The 25,200-nt window shown below is 45.6% G+C and overlaps 1 protein-coding gene across 2 annotated transcripts in view; it reads left to right on the top strand.

Moving 5' to 3' along the window:
* Nucleotides 1-8,427: 8,427 nt before the first annotated feature.
* Nucleotides 8,428-25,200, top strand: part of LOC144610819 (neuroplastin-like) — a 56,913-nt gene continuing 40,140 nt past the window's right edge. The window contains exon 1 of one of the 2 annotated variants that reach the window (XM_078429744.1): nt 8,428-8,672. In XM_078429744.1, the coding sequence (XP_078285870.1) occupies nt 8,579-8,672 (94 nt within the window). In that variant the 5' untranslated portion in view covers nt 8,428-8,578. The remainder of the gene's footprint in view (nt 8,673-25,200) is intronic. The other variant, XM_078429743.1, reaches the window with a different exon arrangement.

Below are 25,200 nucleotides of genomic sequence, written 5' to 3'. Positions count from 1 at the left end.
TTGTTATATAAGAAGATAACTTCAGATGCTGGTACAAATCGAAGGTATTTATTTACAAAATGCTGGAGTAACTCAGCAGGTCAGGCAGCATCTCAGGAGAGAAGGAATGGGTGACGTTTCGGGTTGAGACGCCCAAAACGTCACCCATTCCATCTCTCCCGAGATGCTGCCTGACCTGCTGAGTTACTCCAGCATTTTGTTTACAAAGATGTTGCCAGGACTAGAGGGTCCAGACTCACTGTGATGGATGTTTCTTTTTTTGTTTTGTGTTGGTTTGTGGTTGTGTGTGTAATTGCTTATTTTACTGCTCTTATTGGACTGTGGGTGACGAAATCTCATCCAAAATACTTTTTTTTAAATGACAATAAAGGTCATTCTGATTCTGATTCTACAGGCAGAGGTTGAGCAGATGGGACTCTATTTCTTGGAGCGCAGGAGGATGAGTGGTGATCTTATAGATCTGAAGATCTTATAGATCTTATATATACCTGAAGAAGGGTCTCGACCCGAAACGTCACCCATTCCTTCTCTCCTGAGATGCTGCCTGTCCTGCTGAGTTACTCCAGCATTTTGTGAAATAACTAATAATAATAATACATTTATTTTATATAGCACTTTTCAAGATACTCAAAGACGCTTTACAGAGCAAATGAGACATAAAAACAAACAAACAAATAAAAGATTTGTCCTGACGGAGAAGCGGCAAACAAACAGCGCCAGCGTCCTCTCACGTCAGGGTCCGGCAGTCAACAATAAAGAACACAAGACACACAATTACAATTTAACACAAACAACCATCACAGTGATTGCTCCAGGCACACCCTCACTGTGATGGAAGGCAGAGAAAAGTCTTATCTCCTCCTCATTCTTTTCCCGCGGTCAGGCAGTCAAACTGCTGCCTCGAGGCGATCGAGGCTCCCGACTTTTGAAGCCCCCGCCGGGCGATGGAAAGTCCCAGGGCCGAGCCGAGTAGGCCGATGAAGGTCCTGAGCCCCCACCGGGTGATGGAAAGTGCCGCGGCCGAGCCACGCAGGGCGATGAAGGTCCTGAGCCCCCACCGGGTGATGGAAGGTTCCAGGGCCGAGCCACACAGGGCGATGGAGGTCCTGCGAGCGGGTCGATCGAACCTCGCGCTTTGGGGCGGTCGAAGCTGCTACGGCTGGAGCTCCCGAACGCCGGTCGCCAGCCAGGGACCTGCGAGCTCCCGATGTTGCGGTCTGCAGGGCCCACGGCCTGATCATTTTGGATGATCAGCCATGATTATATTGAATGACGGTGCTGGCTCGAAGGGCCGAATGGCCTATTCCTATTTTCTATGTTTCTCTGTTTCCACACTGTATCACTGTATGACACAGGGATCATTTGTGTCCTCTACACTCAAGGAACTGCAGAACCTAGGACGTTGTGAAGGGCTGTGTGCTCAGGGCAGGGTAGATTGCAGTGCGTAATGGCTGCTGCCGAACCCACTGAGATACACCAGCACACAAACTGGAGGAACAGCACCTTATATTTCACATGGGCAGCTTACACCCCAGCGGTATGAATATTGTGTAGGAAGGAACTGCAGATGTTGGTTTGAACCCAAGAGAGACACAAAGAGGCAGACAGGCAGCCGCCATTAGTGGAGCGGGAGCACGTGGCCACTGGCTGGGTGAGGTCACGTGGGGCGCGGGGCGGTGACGTCACCCTTTGTCCTGTATTTGGGTGTGAGGAAGTTGGCAACCCTAAATATATGACTATATATATTGCTAGGGAGTGGCAGAGAGATGGTTACACTCTGTCCAGTCATGAGGAAAAACTTTTTCAGTCAGAGACTTGTGAATCTGTGGAATTCTCTGCCTCAGAAGGCAGTGGAGGCCAATTCCCTGAATGCATTCAAGAGAGAGCTGGATAGAGCTCTTAAGGATAGCGGAGTCAGGAGGTATGGGGAGAAGGCAGGAATGGGGTACTGATTGGGAATGATCAGCCATGATCACATTGAATGGCGGTGCTGGCTCGAAGGGCCGAATGGCCTCCTCCTGCACCTATTGTCTATTGTCTATTATCAAGGGATAGGATGATGTACAAACACACACACAGCACTAGCAAAGTTTAAACTTAGCCAAGTGAATCTGAAACGAGAAGTATCAGTCACGGGGCATGATTGTTGTGGACCCAGATGTTTCGTGCTGTCCTTCTCCGGAGGAAATTTATCGTCTGCCTGGAGTGACGCAAAGATTCAGCGGTAGAGCTGCTGCCTTACAGCACCATATACTCTGTCCTCATTCAAAGAACAAAAAGCAATGGGCTGCATTAAACAATGGACAACTATTAAGTTGATGACTGCTGACGGCCTTGGAGGTTTTCCCCGTGTTCTCCGGTTCCCTCCCACTCTCCAAAGGAATACAGGTTCGTGTAGGAAAGAACTGCAGATGCCGGTTTAAATCGAAGAAAGAATCAGAATCAGAATTATCTTTATTGTCATCCAAAAAAGCCCAAGTCTTTTGGACGAGATTTCGTCACCCACAGTCCAACAATAAGAGCAATAAAATAAGCAATTACACACACAACCACAAACCAAAAAAAGAAACATCCATCACAGTGAGTCTCCTCCAGTCCCCTCCTCACTGTGATGGAAGGCCAGAATGTATTTTCTCTTCCCCTGCCGTCTTCTCCCGCGGTCAGGCTGTTGAAACATAGAAACATAGAAACATAGAAAATAGGTGCAGGAGTAGGCCATTCGGCCCTTCGAGCCTGCACCGCCATTCAATATCATCATGGCTGATCATCCAGCTCAGTATCCTGTACCTGCCTTCTCTCCATACCCCCTGATCCCTTTAGCCACAAGGGCCACATCTAACTCCCTCTTAAATATAGCCAATTAACTGGCCTCAACTACCTTCTGTGGCAGAGAATTCCACAGACTCACCACTCTCTGTGTGAAGAAATGTTTTCTCATCTCGGTCCTAAAAGACTTCCCCCTTATCCTTAAGCTGTGACCCCTGGTTCTGGACTCCCCCAACATCAGGAACAATCTTCCCGCATCTAGCCTCTCCAACCCCTTAAGAATTTTATATGTTTCTATAAGATCCCCCCTCAGTCTTCTAAATTCCAGCGAGTACAAGCCCAGTCTATCCAGTCTTTCCTCATATGCAAGTCCCGCCATCCCAGGGATTAATCTGGTGAACCTTCTCTGTACTCCCTCTAAGGCAAGAACGTCTTTCCTCAGGTTAGGAGACCAAAACTGCACACAATACTCCAGGTGCGGTCTCACCAAGGCCCTGTACAACTGCAGCAGAACCTCCCTGCTCCTAAACTCAAATCCTCTTGCTATGAATGCCAACATACCATTCGCTTTCTTCACTGCCTGCTGCACCTGCATGCTTGCTTTCAATGACTGGTGCACCATGACACCCAGGTCACGTTGCATCTCCCCTTCTCCCAATCGGTCACCATTCAGGTAATACTCTGCTTTCCTGTTCTTGCCGCCAAAGTGGATAACCTCACATTTATCCACATTATATTGTATCTGCCATGCATTTGCCCACTCGCCTAATCTATCCAAGTCACTCTGCAGCCTCCTAGCATCCTCCTCGCAGCTAACACTGCCACCCAGCTTCGTGTCATCCGCAAACTTAGAGATGTTGCATTCAATTCCCTCGTCCAAATCATTAATATACACTGTAAATAACTGGGGTCCCAGCACTGAGCCTTGCGGTACCCCACTAGTCACTGCCTGCCATTCCGAAAAGGACCCGTTTATTCCTACTCTTTGCTTCCTGTCCGCCAACCAATTTTCTATCCACCTCAAAACTGAACCCTCAATACCGTGTGCTTTAAGTTTGTACACCAATCTCCTATGTGGGACCTTGTCGAAGGCCTTCTGAAAGTCCAGATATAACACATCGACTGGTTCTCCCTTATCCACTCTACTAGTTACATCCTCGAAAAATTCTATAAGATTCGTCAGACATGATTTGCCTTTGGTAAATCCATGCTGACTTTGTCCGATGATTTCGCCACTTTCCAAATGTGATGCTATCACATCTTTAATAACTGAAGTTGCAACGTTCCAGGCCGCGTCGGACGGTGAAAGGTCCGCAGCGGGCCGACCCAAGGCCCGCGATTCATGGCGGGCGAACACGCTGCCGCTGCACGTCGGGGCGGTCGTGGCTCCCGACATTGAAGACGGACAATGCTGGTGTAACTCAGCGCCTCGGGCAGCATCTCTGGAGGAGTTGTCTCAACCCAAAACATTACCCATCCCTTCCCTCCAGAGATGCTGCCTGTCCCGCTGAGTTACTCCAGCATTTTGTGTCTATCTCAGGTTTGTGGGTTATTGGCTTCTGTCAATTGCCCCTGGGGGTAGGATGTGGGACATAGAACTAGTGTGATCGGGTAGCCACAAAAACGCTGGAGTAACTGAATTGAACTGAATACTTTGTTGTCACATTTGACAAGTCACAGTGAAATTCTTTGCCAAGGTATGCAAATAGTCGTCCATAAAGGGGGCTTACAATGTTACATAGTACCCTGCTCCAGGTCCCACTTTGTTCTCCCCCCCTTCCCCCCTCCTCCTCCTCACATCCCCCCCCCCCCCCCCCCCTCGCCGGGTCCTCCATTGTCAATTGACAACATCCGCTGAATACTGTGGGTGAGGCAGCATCTCTGGATAAAAGGGATGGCTGGCGTTTTGGGTCGAGACCCTTCTTCAGACTGTGATCAATGGTGGGCATTGATCTTGGCCCTGCCTCCATGCTGAGTTACTCCAGCATTTCGTGTCTATCTTCAGTTTAAACCAGCATCTGCAGTTCCAAGACGTACAGGTATGTAGGTTAATTGGCTGGGTAAATGTAAAAATTGTCCCTAGTGGGTGTAGGATAGTATTAATATACGGGGATCACTGGGCGGCACGGACTTGGAGGGCCGAAAAGGCCTGTTTCCGGCTGTATATATATGATATGATATGATTGTACAAGAGTGAATCCCGCTGTGGAACTGATGACTTGACGATTTGTATTCCAAGTTTTCTGACTGCCTCGGGACGTTTCTTTACATGGAAATGGCTGGAACTAAACAGAATTAAGTTTGAATAAGTTTCAGTACCACAGCAAATGTTTATTTTAAGAAGCAGTGTTGATTAATTAGCCAGGACTTTGGCTCAGAGGAGCTATTGAATGAAGTTGGCAGGTCATGAAGGTGTGGGGCCAACATGTGTTTTTTTCTTCGTCGGCCTTGCCCGACTAGTCCTGGAGAGTCTCAAAGGGTCAGTTGTAAACCACCCTTTATTTTGCACACAGTTCAATTTTCTGATCATCACAAACTGTGTTGGGATGTACCTACCAGACTGAGAAGGATTTGTTGCATTCCAGTAGAGATCAGCGAAGTTCATTCCTGAGCGCTGTGTCCCATCATGAACGACTAAAAAAGTTTGATCCGTACCCTCTGGAATGTAGGTGAATGAGAGGTGATTGGATTGAAACATATGGCACCATAAGAGAGCATGACAAGGAAAGGTGTGGCACGGTGGAGCAGCGGTAGAGTTGCTGCCTTATGGCGCTCACAGCGCCGGAGACCTGGGTTCGATCCTGACTACGGGGTGCTGTCTGTACGGAGTTTGTACTTTCTCCCCGTGACCACGTTGTGCTTCCTCCGAGATCTTCGGTTTCCTCCCACGCTCCAAAGACGTGCAGGTTTGTAGTTTAATTGGTTTGGGTATAAGTGTAAATTGACCCTAGTGTGCGTAGGGTAGTGTTAATATGCGGGGGGTCGCTGGTCTGTTCCTGCGCTAAACTAAACTCAGAAGAGGTAAGGTATGGGGTGGATGAGGCATGACGATATTGAATGGTAGGACAGGCTTGAGGGGCCGAGTGGCCTACTCCTACTCTTACCTCTCTGTGTGAGTTGAAGGCAAACAGCAGCTCCTGGTCTCACTGATTGAGCAGCTGCCACTGTCTCGTGATGGTGACTCCGGCAACATGCGGTTCCCTCTGTCTGAAGAACAGCAGCTGAGCAATTATAACCCCAGCTTCTTCTTGCGTTTGAGGCAGCAGAAGTTATGAAGTTGTCGTTCGCCTGACTGAGGTCAGTTGACAGGGATCACCATGAGGAGGTCGATAATGTGAGCCCCATAACTCCAGCTAAAGCAATGTGTGAATCATCACAACCGCAATACATCATCTGCTATTTTAAGACTGGGAGATATATTCTGGTTTGTATGTTTGCAAACTCCAGCCTTTATATCTCCCTTCCTTAAAGTTTTGTTTGTTTAGTTTAGTTTAGTGTAGTTTAGTGTAGTTTAATGTAATTTAGTGTAGTTGAGTTTAATTGAGTTAAGTTAACTTTAGTTTAGTGTAGTTTAGTGTAGTTTAGTTTAGTTTAGTTTAGTTCAGGTATTGTCAGGAAACATGTTCCCAATGTTGCAGGGGTCCAGAACCAGTTTAAGAATAAGGGGTCGGCCATTTAGAACGGAGATGAGGAAAAGCTTTTTCAGTCAGAGTTGTAAATCTGTGGAATTCTCTGCCTCAGAAGGCAGTGGAGGCCAATTCTCTGGATGATTTCAAGAGAGAGCTAGCGGAGTCAGGGGGTATGGGGAGAGGGCAGGAATGGGGTACTGATTGTGAATGATCAGCCATGATCACATTGAATGACGGTGCTGGCCGAATGGCCTACTCCTGCACCTATTGTCTATTGTCACATGTCACAAGGTCAACAAGAAGTACAGAAGCTTGCAAACGCATACATCCAGATTCAGGGACAGTTCCTTCCCAGCTTTGTTAGACTTTACTTTACACTTTCGAGATACAGCGCGGAAACAGGCCCTTCAGCCCACCGGGTCCACGCTGACCGCCGATCACCCCAAACACTAGCACTATTCTACACTCGAGGGACGAGTTTACAATTTTACAGAAACCAATTAACCTAAAAAACCTGTACATCTTTGGAGTGTGGGAGGAAACCGGGGCACCCAGAGAAAACCTACGCGTTCACGTGGAGAACGTATAAACTCTGTACAGGCAGCACCTGTAGTCAGGATCGAACCCGGGTCTTTGGCACTGTAAGGCAGCAACTCTACCATTGCGCCACTGTGCCGGCCCAAAACAACACCAAGTAGAGAGCAGACCTGACCTACAATCTAGCTCAATGGAGACCTTGGGACAATCTTTATGTACGTTATCTTGCACAAAACTTTATTCCCTTTATTCTGCATCTGTACACTGTGGACGACCTGATTTTAATCATGCATAGTCTTTCCGCTGACTAGGTAGCATGCACCAAAAAAGATTTTCACTGTACCTCAGTTCATGTGACAATATACTAAACCAAACAGTGAAAAGCTTTTGTTTGCCTGCTATCAAGTGAAAGAAAAGACTATACATGAATATAATCAAGCCGTACACAGTGTACTGATAAAGGGTGAAACATTTACCACAGAGTGTGGCGGACCGCAGAGTGTGCTCGGAAGCGCCACCGGTGGCCTGGCGAGGGAATCGCAGGGCAGCGCCTCTTGTGGCAGAGTGTGGAGCAAAGATACTAGAGGAGCAAGATGAACCACTCCGTTGAAATCACCTATACTGAGATGTGTAGGAAAATAACTGCAGATGCTGGTACCATTTGGAAGGTATCACAAAATGCTGGGGTAACTCAGCAGGTCAGGCAGCATCTCAGGAGAGAAGGAATGGGTGACGTTTCGGGTCGAGACCCTTCTTTAGCACCATGAAAATGCAGAATATATCTCATCTATCAACTCACAGATTTTTGTTATTTTTCTTTTTAAATGTTTCTGCAAGTTTCTGCCTACTAAATGGCGCCTTGACCCACTACGGTTTTTAGGGTCGAGTGGTCTATCGTGCTCCTCTAGTATCTTTGGTGCGGAGCAGCGCCTTCTCTGACGCAGGGCAGCGCCTCCTTTGAGCTCAGCAGCGCCACCGATGGCAGAGTAGGGAATCGCAGGGGCAGCTCCCCCTCCTGTGGCGTAGTGGCGGAGTGAGCGGGGTGCGGAAACGCGGCGCCACCGGTGGCGGCGTGTGCTCGGCAGCGCCACCAGTGGCGGAGCGCGGGGGTGCGCTCGGCAGCGCCACCAGTGGCGGAGCGCGGGGGGTGTGCTCGGCAGCGCCACCAGTGGCAGAGCGCGGGGTGTGCTCGGCAGCGCCACCAGTGGCCTGGCGAGGAAACTGCAGGGCAGCGCGGTCTCGACCCGAAACGTCACCCATTCCTTCTCTCCCGAGATGCTGCCTGACCTACTGAGTTACTCCAGCATTTTGTGAATAAATACCTTCGATTTGTACCAGCATCTGCAGTTATCTTCTTATACCTCCTGTGGCGGAGTGAGCTCAGCAGCGCCACCGGCGGCGGGGGTGCGGAAACGCGGCAGAGTGAGCTCGGCAGCGCCACCGGTGGCCTGGCGAGGAAACTGCAGGGCACCGGAGTGGAGCTCGGCAGCGCCACCGGCGGCGGGGAGGGGAGCACTGCGTCACCGCTGTCCACGGCGGGGCGGGGACGGCGCGGAGCGGAGCGGGCGGCAGTCGCGCGGACACACCGAGCCCTGAGCAGCGGCAGCGGCAGCGGCGGCTCCGTCCCCACCCCCTCCCCCGGCACCATGGCAACGGCTCGCGGCCCCGCTCGCCTCGGCGCCGCCGTGTGCGCGCTCCTCGCGCTCTCGCTCCGGCTGGAGCCCGTCCGCGGACAGAGCGGTGAGTGTGGCCCGGGGCCCGGGGCCTGCAGACCGGGAGATCGGGGCCTCCCTGGGGCCTGGGCTGAGGGAGGCCGAGCCCGGGCGGGGGGGGAGAAGGACAGAGAGAGAGAGAAGAGGGGGAGAGACAGGGGGAGGGAGGGAAGAGAAGAGGGGGTAGAGGAGGGGAGGGGAAGGGGAGAGATTGGGTAGAAGAGGAGGGAGGGGGTAGGGGAGGAGAGGGGAGGGATGGGGAGAGGGGGGAGGAAGGGAGAGGGGAGGGATGGGGAGAGGGGGGAGGGAGGGGGAGGAAGAGGTAGAGATGGGGAGGGAAAGAAGGGGAGGGGGTAGAAGAGGAGGGAGGGAGAGAGGGGTAGAAGAGGACTGAGGGAGAGAGTGGGGGGGAGTGGAGGAGGAAGAGGAGGAGGGGGTAGAGATGGGGAGAGAGGGGGTAGAGGAGGGGAGGGAAAGAGGGGAGAGAGATTGGGTAGAAGAGGGGAGAGGGGGGAGGGATGGGGAGAGGAAGGAGGGGAGGAGGAGGAGGTAAAGATGGGGAGGGAAAGAGGGGGAGGGGGTAGAAGAGGAGGGAGGGAGGTGAAAGAGGGGGAGGGGGTAGAAGAGGAGGGAGGGAGGTAGAAGAGGAGGGAGGGAGAGAGGGTTAGAAGAGGACTGAGGGAGAGAGTGGGAAGGGGAGTGGGGGAAAGCGGGAGTGGTGGGGAGGAGGAAGGGGAGGAGGGGGTAGAGATGGGGAGAGAGAGGGGGTAGAGGAGGGGAGGGAAAGAGGGGAGGGAGTGGGGTAGAAGAGGGGGAGGCGTGGGTAGAGATGGGGAAAGGAGGGAGGGAGAGGGGAGGAGGGGGTAGAGATGGGGAGGGGGAGAGGGTAGAAGAGGAGGTAGGGGTGGAGTGGGGGTAGGGGAAGGAGTGGGTGTAGGAGAGGGAGTGGGGGGAGGAAGGGGGTAGAGATGGGGGGAGGGGTAGAGGATGGAAAACTGGTGGGACTTTCTGGGGGGGGGGTTGGGGATCAAGGGAAGGACAAAGGTGGGGGGAGTGGGCTAGAAGGAGGGGAAAGGTGGCTGCAGGAGGTTGGGGGTGGGGTTGGAGCCAGGGTGGGGGGGGAGAAGGGACCACGGGGGGCGGGGGCTGGAGGACCAGGGAAAATATTGGGGACTGTAGGATAAGGGGGAGGAGATAGGAGGCTTCGGTCAAAGTTGGGGGAAGTGGTCTAGATGGGGATGGGGAGGGGGGGGGGGGGTTGAGCAACCAGGGTGGGAAGAGGAAGGGGCTGTAGGAATCGGGGATGTGGGCTGGAGGACCAGGGGAGGTGGGGGCTGGAGGACCAGGGGCGGTGGAGAGTGGAGAAGGAGTGCAATGGGGGAAGATAGTGGGTGCTGGAGGACCAAAGTGACAGGAGTTGGAGCCAGGTGACGGGCTGGGCGAGTGAGCACCGGGATATTATTTGCTGGGGATGTTGTAGAGAGGGATGGCCAGGAAACAGGGAGGGGTGGTGCAGGAAGAGGGAGTGGAGTGCTTGGACAGTCATGGGATAGGAGAAAGGTACTGGGGTGGGTTTGATCTAGAGCAGTCAGAAAATAACTGAGGGAACCCAGAGGGGAGGGTGTCAATGAGAGGACTGGGAAACCTGTGCATTGGCAAGGGGGGTGGTTCTGGAGTTGTGGATACCCAGGTGTGTGATGAGGGGCAAGGTTGGGGGAGTTGAAGACTGACACAATGTTGGTTTGAGGGAGGAATTGGGGGGTTGGGTGGATAGGGTACAGTGGCAGAATACCTGCATCCATGATAGGTGGAAGAGTGAGGTCTTGGGCCTTGCAGTGTAAAGTGAGTGCTGGGTTATTGGAGCTGGGAAGATCCAAGATCTAGGAAGGAAAGATTGCCCTTGTCCTAGTGAGTGATAACCTTGGTTTAGCACAAGGTCGGGGTGGAGTCTTATTATATGAATGTTTTAATTTGACTAGCTATGATGCATCACATGTATTTTTATATTTTATAACTGTCAACACAAACAAATGCAAACTCAATGCACTGGAATTCCATCTCTCCCCTTGCCCTGCAACCTATTTAATGTTTTCAATGTTTTCCCACCTCTCAATTAAATACAGGCCAAGCGCCTGCAAAGGGTCAAAATGCAGCAGCATTTTATAATTGGAACAATTGTGATATTGCATTACAATTGGATTGAGGGCTGTTCTGCAGTAATGATCCATTTGCAAAGGGTGAACAATACTGCAGTGCAGTGCAGTGATGCTATTCATTTCCTTGTCATATTCCGCTTTGCAATCTAGGCCAGAACTTGCAGGAAAGGTAAAATATTGAAAGGCAATAACTTGAACTAGAAATTAAATATTTCTAGGTTATCAGTACGGCTTTTGTGTGGTTTGAGGCAGCAGCAAATGCATTTAAAATCATCTTGTTGAACTGTAATAAACTGGCTGCAGAGGATTCATTATTATATTTTCATATTTTGTTCCTTATTCATTATTAATCATTTTTATTTTGTCAGCAGTAAATTGAAATTGGTGAAATTCTATATCTGAGCCATTGTTTTTAATACACATTTTATTTTTGTCCTGTCAGAATTATCCTCTCAGGGTGTCGTTTTGGATAATTCGATGCACTCGAGCAATTATTGTGAGGAAATATCGCAAGCATTACAATGTCAGTGTGGCCCCAGTAACACAATCCACAAACTGTTGAAAATCCATATAGAACGTGGAAACAGGCCCTTCAGCCCAACTTGCCTACGCCTGTGTTAACCTGTATCCCTATAGTCCTATTCATGTACCTGTCCAAATGGTTTTTTTTTAAGTTGCCTCGACTGCCTCCTCTGGCAGCTCGTTCCATATACCTGCCACCCACCATTCGTTTGAAGAAAACCTTGCTCCTCAGGTTCCTATTAAATGTTTTCCCCCCTCTCCTTAAACCGATGCGCTCTGGTTCTTGACTCCCCTACTCTGAGTAAAATACTCCGTTCATTTACCCTATATATTCCTCTCATTATCTTATACACCTCTATAAGATAACCACCCCTCATCCTCCTGCGCTCCAATGAATGAAGTCCTCGTCTGCTCAATCTCTCCCTACAGCTCAGGACCTCTAGTCCTGGCAACATCCTTCTCAGCACCCTTTAATTAAATCTAAATTTGGACTGATTTAATACTTCCAAAATAGGCCTGGTTGTGAATGCAGATGTTCTATATTCTGAAATTTATTTTTTATACATTGTAACATGGTAATCATTTCTCAGTAATTTTGTGTAAGTTGTATTTTTCTCTGATCTTGGGAGATGGTCATTGTTGGCAAGTCTAGGATTTATATTGCTCATCCAATTGACCTGGCCCTGGGAAGCTTTCAAGTGTGAACCATCTCAGTGCTTGTAATGGTTTTGTCACTGCCCTGTTCAGTCACCCTGAGGTTTACAAGCGATTTAATTTAGACATGGTGGGATGCAGTTATTTAATAATATAATTCACTTCATTCACCATTATATGAAATTATCCATGCTCCTCTGAAAATATTTTGTGAAAACCTATCAGAAATTAACATTGAAGAGGTGAGGCTCAGCAACATGGAGGCAAAAACATGATTTTATTTGAAAGGTAGCATTTTGAAAGTATTGCAAAATTAATTTCTGCCCAAACTATTCTGAAGAAAAACTGAGAATTAATATTATAAATTGTCTAAGTTCAAATTGTCTCATTTAAAAATAAATCAAGTTCGGCCCTAATAAAATGTCATAAGGTGTCTTAATTTCTGAATCAATCCATCATTTTTTTAAAAAATGAAGACTTCAAAATATATTGCAATTTTTAACAACTTTTAACTGAATTGAGATGCCGGTGGGGTTTTTTTTGAGAATTTGGTGAGCTGAGTATTAAATGTGTGAAAACAAAATTGTAAGCCGTTTTCTATTTAGTAAAACTAACTCAAAAGGTAAAAACGTTAGATGCTGGAAACCTGAAATAAAACCAGAAACTGTTGGAAAAGCTCAGTAGTGCTTCTCACAGATATTCTTTGTGCTTTCCATCCACGGCCTTTCTCTGCATCTTAAAGCTTGTTTGTTTGCTGATCCGTTTCTCTACAAACAGATGCTGCCTGATCTGCGGAGTTTTTTTTTGTAGTTTCTGTTTATATATAGGGTGCTTTTTGAAATAAATATAGTCATAGTGTGGAAATAGGCCCTTCGTCCCAACTTGCCCACAACAGCCAACATGTCCCAGCGACACTAGTTCCACCTGCCTGCATTTGGTCCATATCCCTCCAAACCTGTCCTATCCATGTATCTGTCCAACCATTTCTTAAATGCAGGGATAGTCCCAGCTTCAACTTCCTCCACCGGCACCTTGTTCCATACACCCACCACCCTTTGTGCGCAAAATATTCCCCTCAGATTTCTATTATATATTTTTCCTTTTACCTTAAACCTATGTGCCCTAGTCCTCGATTCCCCTACTCTGGGCAAGAGACTCTGTGCATCCACCCGATCTATTCCTCTCATGATTTTATACACCTCTATAAGATCACCCCTCATCCTCCTGCACTCCAGGGAATAAAGTCCCAGCCTGCTCAACCTCTACCTATAGCTTAGACCCTCTAGTCCTGGCAACATCCTCGTAAATCTCTGCACCCTTTCCAGTTTGACAACTTTCCTATAACATGGTGCCCAGAACTGAACACAATATTCTATATGCGGTCTCACCAACATCTTATACAACTGCAACATGACCTCCCAACTTCTATACTCAGTGCTCTCACTGATGAAGGCCAATGTACCAAAAGCCTTTTTGACCACCTTATCTACCTGCGACTCAACCTTCAATGAACAATGCACCTGCACTCCTAGATCCCTCTGCTCTACAACACTCCCCAGAGCCCTACCATTCACTGTGTAGGTCCTGCCCATGTTAGACTTTCCAAAATGCAACACCTCACATTTCTCTGTATTAAATTCCATCAGCCATTCCTCAGCCCACCTGGTCAATCGATCAAGATCATGCTGCAATTTTTCACAACCATCTTCACCATCTGCAAAACCACCCATTTTTGTTTCATCAGCAAACTTGCTAATCTTGCCATGTATGTTCTCATCCAAATCACTGATGTAGATGACAAACAGTAATGGGCCCAGTACCGAACCCTGAGGCATACCACCAGTCACAGGCCTCCAGTCTGAGAAGCAACCTTCCACCATCACCCTCTGTTTCCTTCAATGAGACCATTTGAAAAAAGGCCATTTTAAGATGTTGTAGATTCAGTTTCTTCGATAGTGATCTAAATTTGTTAGCATGCTACTTTGAGCTATTTGAGTTGTTTGCTTGCAGGAGTCTTGTCATTACCTTTAGTTCTCTTCGTGTTAACAGTCAGATTGTCTATTTTTTTTAATAACTGCACTATTTGTGCCTTATTCTTGTTTGGAACAAGGAATTTTGCAATGTTATTTATTTCCATTTACAAGTCTCTTAGAGAATTTCATGCCCCCAAACAGCTTTTTAAAAGGAAAGAAATATGTGGAATTGAAGAATGGTTCAATATTTTGAGATAATCATGGGATTTGAGTCTTAAATTAAATGACAGGCAATTCTTATTTAGTAAACCTAGTTCTCTTTTTTCAGCACAGAAAGTACTAGGTTGCAGATGTCACGTTATTGTCTTAAATTCTCCGCAGTTTAGCTGGTCGGGTTTGTCATAAGACACAGCATCATCCTAATGATGTCCGAAGAAAGGTCTTGACCCGAAATGTCACCCATTCCTTCTCTCTGGAGATGCTGTCTGCCCCGCTGAGTTACTCCAGCATTTTGTGTCCATCATCCTAATGATCCTCTGGTAACGTCTTTGGTATTTGTTCCTATGTTATAATGCCAAATGTGTCCTCCAAGGTGCTGTGTCTCCAGTAAGTATTTCATTGAAATGATTGGCCGCATCCTAAAAGCCCACACCTTTCCCCCTTATTTATGAACACCTCATTGTATTTATTCATTTAGAATGCATCATTGGATTTTTAACTTAATTGAAAAAACAATGATGACAAATGCATTTGCTGCCATTCATGCTGTAAAGGGAGATTTACTTGTTTAATTATAATAATCTTTTGCAAATTCCTTCTTGATATCATGACTTGTGTTTGTCATAAGTTGTCAGGTTAAACATTGCAGGATGGTTGAGTGACTTTCAGCTAAGACTCATCTGATCTTAGCCGATATCTATGGGGAATTACTAGGAATATCCACTGACATTGGCTGCTTTCATGAACTGGAGAAGAGAAAGTTGCTTGGAGCACCCAATGTACTGAGACTTACTAACTCAGTGGAAGGAAAGTAAACCCCTGATCACTCCTCTGTATGTGTAGTTCAGTCCACACCCAAAAGGGACATAAATGGGGGCAGACTCATTGAAGAAATGTAATTGAGATTCTCTTTATAATAATCAAATCCAACTGCTGCTTGAAGTTTGCATTTTTGAGTTCTGTTTGTGTGCTGACTGTCTTTACTCTGTTTACATGGTGCTTTTACCAAACTATGGTCTTCAAATTTTACCTGCGGAGAATTGGGATAATTGGTGCCGGGGCTACAAGTGGCTTGCATGTCAGGCTAATTTGCCTTTCTCTCATGCCTACTTTGGAAAGTCAACAGGAAAGCTACAGCAGTTGCTTGTGGGTGATAAGGAGCCGTTCATCACAAATTGATGGTGTTTTGGGGATGGAAAGAGGGGTCAGGGGAAAAACAGCTGTCCCCCCTCCCCCATCACTTTTTCATTTGCCAGTGGCTTTAATTTGAACTAAGATGACAGATTTCATCAGGTGAACCAGGAGAAATTTCTCAATCGCTTTCTCCTTCCCATTGTCCATTATTATTTAGATCACGGTCTTATTATTTTTGAAATTGATTTTGCGTGGTTGCTGAATAAATTACCAGATTTTTGTGTAGTGTGAATCTTCCATAACATAATGCAGAAGAAAACAGCATGGGATCAGGCCCTACGGCCTCAAGGTCCATGCAGAACATGATGCCAAGTTAATCTAATCTCTTCCGCCTGCACGTGACCCATAATCTTACCATTGACTTGTTATCTAGTGCGTGGAAGATTGTCATTTAGATTTTATAATGTTAATGGCATATAATTAAACGATTTGCTAGCAAAACCCAATGTTCTCAATTGATGGAGGAAACTGAATGTTGGTTGTCCAGTTCTGATAGTCTTTAACTTGAAACATGAAGTCAGTTTCTTTCTCAAAGCAGCTGAGTGTTTCCTCAACTTTATGTATTTTAAAGTTTAATGTTTTCTGTAACGTCCATTTTTGTGTAGATCCTTTTTCTTTCAAGCTAAAATTGCTGCTGGTTTAAAACACTATTTGTGCTGTCTAAATTATGGTGCATTTTAGCTCCCAAATTTTTCAGAAAAGGACCCTCTAATTTAGCAGCAACCTATGATTAATTATAATTGTTGCCTGTGCTGTTGGGAGAGCAGACTTGCTTCACATCCAACAGCCCTGCCTCCGATGTAGAAAGTACAATGTCTTGTGAGATTTTTTTAATATTGTTTTGATTGCAGCCCATTTAGTCTCAGTAATGAAAGCCAGAAATGTTTTTTACAAAGCTACAAAATTAAATGTGTGTGCATGTAATTTGCATGCACATTCTGAAATGTGCAATATGGGACCTATTGTAGTGAAAATCCATCTTTATTTCAATGTGCTGGTTAGAGTCAGATTTATTTTTATATTTGTAGTCTGATACAGAATTGTCAGGTTTAAGTTCAAATCATATTCAAAATGCTACAAATTGAGCACCATGTAAACACAGTAAGCGATACATTTACTGGATGGTCTGAGACAACATAGTAAAATGTTACATAAATGCAATAATATTACATTCACATGACTTTTCAGAGGTGATAAGAATGAATCAATTAAGAATGTTATTTTTATGAATTAATGTGCTCACCATTAATAATTTTGCTTTAAATGTTCATATTTCATAAAGATGTGGTTTAACATTTGACTAATGCAAGTTGCTTTTTTGTGGTAACAATTCTTTGAGAATTAACAACCAGGTACAGTATTAACAGTGTCAAACTTGATTCATTTTAAAATTATTGCAGTATTTTAATTTATTCCCTAATAGCTGTAGCATTTGTGTACTGTAATTGTGTCCAGTTATTTTTCTTTTGTTTGTAGCTGCCTTGATTAATAAATGTTTTCCTTTTGCAAAATGCAGCTGTTCAGTTTAGCAAGAGCACAGTAATGTGCATTAAGTTGATAGGTAGTATATGTAGGTCCTTCTGCACTTGAATACTGCAGCATTCATCATTTTTGTCCAGATAGGAAAATTAACTAACTAAATGTTAAGGTTTCCATTTGTGTGTGTACACATATGAATGTTCTTGGGTATGTTTGGATGTGTGAGATTTAAAAAAGTACCGAGGGTCTTATACAGCATTAAATTGTTAGGCATTACAGCACTTAGAAGTTCTTATATTTTGCACTTTTGTTCAAGAGCAATTCCCTGAAGTCAACTTGTATAATGGCTGCTGTCGAATAATTGTGCAACATGTATTGGCATTATTAGAATATCTGCTGTCGACCTGTTTCTGTGCCATTCCTTTTTGAACTGCATTAATCTGCAGCATTAAGGTGATGATTTGGTTGTATCAAATTTGGACTGTGCAAATGTGTAAGTTGAATTCTTGAGCATAGGAGTGATAGGTTAGTGATCTTGCTGTTTTGGCTTCCTATTATACATTTGAGGACAGGCTTAGAGAACAAGCTTAAGGTTACCATATTTTTCTTTTGTCCCCTTAGTTATAACAAAAAGTACTGAGTATTATAATGGATAGTTTAGATATTGAACCATATTTTCCCTGAAGTGGGGTGTCTCGTAGCCTGGTCTGGCAAATTTAAAATGCAAGTTCCCCATAGAGTGAAGCAGCAGAGCATCCAGTTCAATAGTGGGCAAAGCAAATCTTCCTCAGGAATGAAGATAAAGGATTGTCTTATAAAGTGGAAGAACGGAGGAAAACATGGAGTAGGAAAAAAAACTGCAGATGCTGGTTTAAATCGAAGGTAGACACAAAATACTGGAGTAACTCAGCGGGTCAGGCAGCATCTCCGGAGAGAAGGAATGGGTGACGCTTCGGGTCGAGACCCTTCTTCAGACTGATGACGGGAGGGGACAGGACAACGATAGGATGTAGTCGGAGACAGGAAGACTAGTGGGAGAACTGGGAAGGGGGAAGGGATAAAGAGGATAAGATGGAGTAGTTGAAATCAATATCCAAGCAGGTATAAAAATAGAATAAAGTGAAGGAAAAATTATTCTATTCAAGCACTGAGAGAAGATGGAAGAGCACAAATCTTAGAGTAACAATGACCTTTTTATTTCATATTTCCCTTGGGCAGCTTACATCCCAGCGGTATGAATATTGACTTCTCTAACTTCAAGTAACCCTTGCCTTTCCTCTATGGTTTCTATCCATCCCTTCCCAGTTCTCCGACCAGTCTGACTGTTGTCGACTACATTTTATCTCTGTTTGCTTTGTTGTCAACTACTTCTAGCTAACAATGATCTATTCTACAATTTCCTTGATTCGCATCTCTTTTGATGTCTCATTTTCACACCTTACACTTCCTTATTTCTGTGTCTCCCTCTCCCCTAACTCTCAGTCTGAAGAAGGGTCTCAACCCGAAACATCACCCATTCCTTCTATCCAGAGAAGCTGTCTGTCCCGCTGTTACTCCAACATTTTGTGTCTATCTTCAGTGTAAACCAGTATCAGTTTCTTTCTACAACTTTTAAATTACTTCTATTCATTTACTGGAGAAATTAGACCACGGAATAGTTTCTCACAAGAGAGATTGATTCAGCCATTAATATTTATTGTAGGTTACATGTGCTCAATTATGGAAGCTAACTTCCTGCTGCGAGTTTTATAGGGCAATTAAAGTGCAAATCCACAAACACGAAAATCCTGAGGAGGTCAAGCATAAGATACTTTTGAACGATTTGGCGATGTGCTAAATCACAGTGAATCTCTGCCTTTCCAGTTGCTACCCAATTTGCAATATTAATATCAGTGTTTGTTGTTAAGGTGTTTATTGGTTTTGGTGACATTCCTTGAATAAATAGCAGTTACAGAAATATAATTAAAGTTAGAATGCAAGATTTATGGAAAGATAACTTCTGAATTTTGGTGTGCATATTTGAAGACTAGTTGCATTAGGTATTGGCAGGATAGCAATGCCCACTTAAATTGCAAATTGTAATGATTCTCTCTGATGTGCAGAATGAGAGAAAAATGGAAATTCCATACTGCATTTCCAATCAAATCTTTTCTGGAATATTGCTCTGCCATAACAAACATAAATCCTGAAAGCTGTGTTCAGGCATAAATTAAATATATTTCTAATTTGCTTTAAGATTCTATGTGCTTGGCCTCTCTTCCTATTTTCATGTGCTTAGAGATTAAACATGTCAAACATGAGTGATTATTTGAGGCAACCCTGTGCTTTGAAAACATCTGAATTTTGGGGGATTTAGTTTATATTTGTATTAAATAATAATTTAAGTTTTAAATTCATTGCATTTAATCAGAGTTCCCTTCAGCGTTGTAAATGACCAAAATTGTGCTCCAGGCTTTGAATGATTCTGCAGTTATGCAGTTGCTGGTTAAGTCTGCTTCTGTCATTCATAGACCGCAGTAAACGCCGTCATTATCTTTTATGCAGTCATCCCTTCAAATTAAGGCAAAAATATGATCTTAATTAAGAAATTGAATGATTATTCTTTTATAAGCATAAAATTGTATTTTTTGCAGGATTTCAAGAACTAAAAGTGTTGCAATAAATTCAAATGCTATTGTATATATAATTTTGCTTTATCTAAGCAGAATTTGAGAGCTTATATTTATTTATTCACAAAATGCTGGAGTAACTCAGCAGGTCAGGCAGCATCTCGGGAGAGAAGGACTATATTAAATGATATCAATATATATTTTACAATATTTGTTATTTAAAGTTCCGATTTAATCTGTATTTCATAAGCCATTGTAGATGAATTCTGATGTTCAGTGTATTTTTAGCTTTTCCAAGTGCTCTGTGTAGCTGTGATCCCTTTGAGCATTTAAGTATGCAGGGCCAACACAAGGGCAATACAGAGCAGGTTAAAAACAGGTGGCTTTACAGGCATACAAAGTGCGTTAAATATTTAATTTTTGGATAGTTTGATCTTTATCAAATTCCCTGCACTCCTTTTGGATTTAAAATGTGAAATCTGGTCTGCTCCCACTTGAATATGACGTGGGATTGCTGTGTTGTTTTAGAGATTGGATTCTAGCATCTGCCGTGACAGCTTGAGCTAAATTCTAAAAATAGAATTAATACACAAAAAACGATTTATCTTCATGTGATTAGAATAATTTTATTAATGTGTTGTAAAACGAGGTTGTCCTGTAATCTAAAATTAAATTTGGTTATAATTCTCGCCCAGAAGACTGTGTAATTTTAAATTTGTAATTTGAACAAATTGAATTCTCCAGGTAGTTTTATGCCACAATCATTAAATAAGTAAAGGGGCTGCTAGTTTGAAGGAAAATGCAGTGAGCTCCAGTATCCCATGTAATATTTACTATGTTTCTCCGTTTACCTGTCTTTGCTAACAAAGCAATTACTGGTAGATCAGAGACTGTCATTTTGGTAATATGAAACCACAGCTTCGCACCAAGCAAAATCTAGATTACCAAGTAGCAATCGAATTGTACTGCAGTAGACACAAAATGCCGGAGTAACTCAGTGGGACAGGCAGCATCTCTGGAGAGAAGGAATGGGTGACGCTTCGGGTCGAGGCCCTTCTTCATACTGCGAGTCAGGGGGAGGGAGACCCCATTCCTTCTCACCATTCCTTCTCTCCAGAGATGCTGCCTGACCCACTGAGTTACTCCAGCATTTTGTGTCTATCTTCGGTTTAAACCAGCATCTGCAGTTCCTTCCTACACAATTGTACGCCAATGTTGCTTCGTGTCCTTTAATATAGTTTCCACGCAGTTCACGGTCGCGATTGCAACCTGCTAATTTTTAAATCACTGTTTATAAAATTTGTGGCGATTATTTGCAAAATAAATTTGGTATTATTTGTATGTATTATTTTTTGCATTTATTTATTATTTGTAAAATCTTGATTTTAATTTCACATATTATGTCTTTTTTTTTTTTAATGTGTGACTGTTTTCAGTAATTCAGTTATGGATCAGCAAAAGCTTCAACCATTGTCAGATTAGAATCGTTACTCTTTTCTGGTCTTAACTAGAATGCATCGGGCCAGCTCTGCATTATTTAGTAACCCATTTAATAGCAAGGGACCAAAATGTCAATGAGATCTCAATCAATTTTTGTGTTTCTACTTCCAGAATAAGCAAGTGTGATGCCCAGAAATTAGCACAGTACCCCTGTTGTGGCAAAATTAGTGTGTTATAAAGGCTCATCACAACTTCCTTAAACGTATTATTCTGCGCCTCTTTATAAAGGCCAATTTCTAGTGTAGTTTTATGTACTTTTATAATTTGCCTTGCCACTTTCAATGAACAATGCAAATAACCCACTTTATTATCCGATCTCTCTTCTACATCCTTTAGCATTCTGTCCTCTAATTTATATTGACCCATTGTCATTCTTTCCCATCAAAATGTCACACTTCGCATTTCTCAGTGTTAAATTTCACTTTTGGGCCAATCCACCATCCACATCTCCTTCAAGTCTATTTGTATCTTCCCCACTGTTCCTCCAATTTTTGTTAACAAATGTTGAGTGGTGGCGCGGTCCAGTCCAGTCGCCGTCGTGGTAGCTCTGCGGGAACTGTGCGTTTTAAACTGGAATGTTTACTTTAAAATTATCCCTAAGTGCTCTAGCGTGTGCTAGCACTTAGCATTAACCAATGTACGACCGGGAAACGCTCGTAAAATTAAACTCGAGCGCTACCGGAGCACTATTAAACAGAAAACTACTCACCGATATACCGATAGAGATCATCAAAGGAGCGCACCGCGGCAGCAGCAGTGGGAACGCAGGTCAGTGGGAAAGTCGGAAAAAACACCGAGGGAAGCGAGGGGGGATTCGGAACAGGCTGAGAACCCAAGCCTTACGTCCACCTCTGCCCAGCATACTTCTGGCCAATGTCCAGTCCCTGGAGAACAAGCTGGATGACCTGAGGGCAAGGATCAGATTCCAGAGGGACATAAAGGACTGCAACATCCTTTGTCTGACCGAAACATGGCTGACCCCGCTGGTGCCTGACCAGGTGATCTGCCCATCCGAGTCCTTCACTGTTTTCCGGGCGGACAGAACGGAAGAATCCGGGAAATCCAAGGGCGGAGGAGTCTGCTTCTTGACCAATAATAACTGGTGCAATCCTGGAAATATTAAGACGCTTTCTCGTTCCTGCTTGCCAGACCTGGAACATCTAACTATCTCATGCCGACCAATCTACCTACCCCGGGAGTTCAGCTCGGTGATCATCACAGCCGTCTATATCCCACCGCATGCGGACACCGACGTGGCACTGTCGACCCTACACGATGTGTTGTGTCAACACCAAAACAAGAACCCTGATGCGGCTGTGCTGGTGGCTGGAGACTTCAATAGGGGAAATCTCAAAAAGGTCATGCCCAACTTCTACCAACACATCACGTGTGTCACCAGGGGGGAAAGAACTTTGGACCACTGCTACACGCCGTTCAGGAAAGGCTACAAGGCCGTTTCTCTCCCTCCTTTTGGAAAATCTGACCACGCTGCCATTTTCCTGCTGCCGGAGTACAAACAACGGATAGTACGGGAAGCGACAGTGACGAGGGATGTAAAACGGTGGGCTGACCATTCAGAGGCCATGCTGCAAGATGCACTGAGCGAAGTCGACTGGAACATGTTCCAAACAAGTTCCAGAGACGTAAATGAGTTTGCGGAAGCGGTTACGGACTTCATTGCCACAATAGCCGATACCATCATCCCCACGGTAAGGGTCAGTGTCTTCCCTAACCAAAAACCCTGGGTGGACAGATCTATTCGCGTGGACTTGAATGCTCGCACCGCTGCTTACAACTCCGGCCTGGCATCCGGCAACATGGACCACTACAAGGGAGGGTCCTACCAACTGCGAAGGGCAGTGAAGGATGCAAAAAGGAGGTACCGGGACAAGATGGAGCCACAGATGGAGCAGCAGGACACCAGGCGCCTTTGGCAGGGGCTACGGACTATAACTAGCTACAGGTCCAGCACTCCCTCAACCGGAAGTGCCGGCTCCTCCTTAGCTGATGACCTGAACTCTTTTTATGCACGGTTTGAGATGGGTAACACCACCAGTTCGCCGTCTAAAAACAGCACCGAAGGGGCGCTGGCTAGCGAGGCTGGAGGGGGATCCACCCCCGGGGATGTGCACACATTCTCGGTGTCCGAGCATGAGGTGAGGTGGGCTCTGACGCGTGTGAACACGAGGAAAGCTGCAGGCCCAGATGGTATATCTGGGCGAGTACTAAAGTCTTGTGCTACTCAGCTTGCCCCAGTGCTCACCACAATATTCAACCTCTCCTTGGCAAAGTCCGTGGTCCCTGCATGCTTCAAAAGATCCATCATTGTACCGGTGCCAAAGAATGCCTCTCCAGCGTGTTTAAATGACTACCGACCAGTGGCCCTCACCTCGGTTGTCTTGAAATGCTTTGAGAGGCTAGTCAAGAAGCACATCTGCGCCCTCCTTCCTCGCAACATGGACCCACTACAGTTCGCATACCGTCCGAACCAGGGCCGTCTTAACGCATGGGCCTGATGGGCACTTGCCCGGGGGCCCACGAGCATAGGGGCCCCATGCTGATTTGTGTATGTTAAGTGACTTGCAATAAATAAATACTACTTTAAAAATGTAGGTTCAATAAGTGCTTTTTTCGCAACATTTCCGGTCACTAAGTGCTTCTCACAGCGATCTGTAAGTGCTTTTCGCAACAATGTAGCACCCTAAGTCCATCGCTAAGTGCTTTTCGGTAAGTGCTTTTCGCCGGCACGACAGGGGGGGGCTGGTAGGGAAAGGGGGGTGGGGGAGAATAACGGTAGGGGCCCCAGTACACTGCTTTGCCCGGGGGCCCATAATGTTGTAAAAACGGCCCTGGTCCGAACAGGTCCAGGATGATGCGGTCTCCCAGGTTCTACACACCGCTCTCTCTCATCTGGACAGCCAGGGGGGCTATGTGAGGATGCTGTTCATTGACTTTAGTTCAGCATTCAACACAATAGTCCCCAGCAGACTGGTTGAGAAGCTGATGGAACTGGGGCTTAGCAACCCTCTGTGTGCCTGGGTCCTGGACTTTCTCACTGCCAGGCCCCAAGTGGTCAGGATGGGGGAACACACATCTAGCTCCCTCACTCTGAACATAGGATCCCCCCAGGGCTGCGTCCTTAGCCCCCTACTGTACTCCCTGTACACACATGACTGTGGGGCCAGGTTCAGCTCAAACTCCATCATCAAGTTTGCTGATGACACTGTGGTGGTGGGCCGGATCTCCAACAACGATGAGAAGGCCTACCGGGAAGAGGTGGCTGATCTGGCACTCTGGTGTCAGGACAATAGCCTCCTCTTGAATGTCACTAAAACAAAGGAGCTGATTGTGGACTTCAGAAGGGCTAAACATCCAAGGACGTACTGGAGCCATCCACTGGAGATAGATGGGTCTACTGTGGATAGGGTGAGCAGTTTTAAATACTTGGGAGTCCGCATCACAGAGGATCTGACGTGGGCAACGCACATTGCCGCACTGGTGGGTAAGGCTAAGCAGCGCCTTTACCACCTTAGACAATTGAGGAAATTCAGAGTGTCTCTGAGGATCCTTCATTGCTTCTACTCTGGGGCTGTAGAGAGCATCCTGTCCGGCAACATTACAGTCTGGTTTGGGAACAGCTCTGCCCAGGACAGGATGGCCCTGCAGAGAGTAGTGCGTTCGGCAGAACGCACCATGGGAACTACACTCATCCCCCTGCAGGACCTATACATCAGGAGGTGCAGATCCAGAGCAAGCAAGATCATGAGGGACCCCTGCCACCCCAGTAACGGACTGTTCCAGATGCTACGATCAGGCAAACGCCTCCGCTGTCACGCTGCGAAAACGGAGAGGATGAGACGGAGCTTCTTCCCACAGGCCATCAGGACTGTCAACTTTTATAACCCCAGAGACTAAATTTTTGTCGACACTAATAGTAACTTATTAACTTTATTTATATGCTGTAACTAATTATTTTTGTGCACAACCCGCAGGCATTGCCACTTTCATTTCACTGCACATCGTGTATGTGTATGTGACAAATAAATTTGACTTGACATGAGTTTATGCTATGAAAACCCAATCCCCAATCATTATAATATATTAAGAAAGGCAGTGGTTCCAAAACCAACTTGGAAACCCCATAGTGTACAGACGCTCCTCAACTTACGATGGGGTTACATTCCGAGAAACCCATTGTAAACCGAAAATATTGTAAGTCGAAGCATCGTAAGTCGGGGAGCATCTGTACT

The sequence above is a fragment of the Rhinoraja longicauda genome, chromosome 38 (assembly GCF_053455715.1).
Source record: "Rhinoraja longicauda isolate Sanriku21f chromosome 38, sRhiLon1.1, whole genome shotgun sequence".
Taxonomy (NCBI): Eukaryota; Metazoa; Chordata; class Chondrichthyes; order Rajiformes; family Arhynchobatidae; genus Rhinoraja; species Rhinoraja longicauda.
This window is presented reverse-complemented; position numbering and strand designations above follow the sequence as displayed.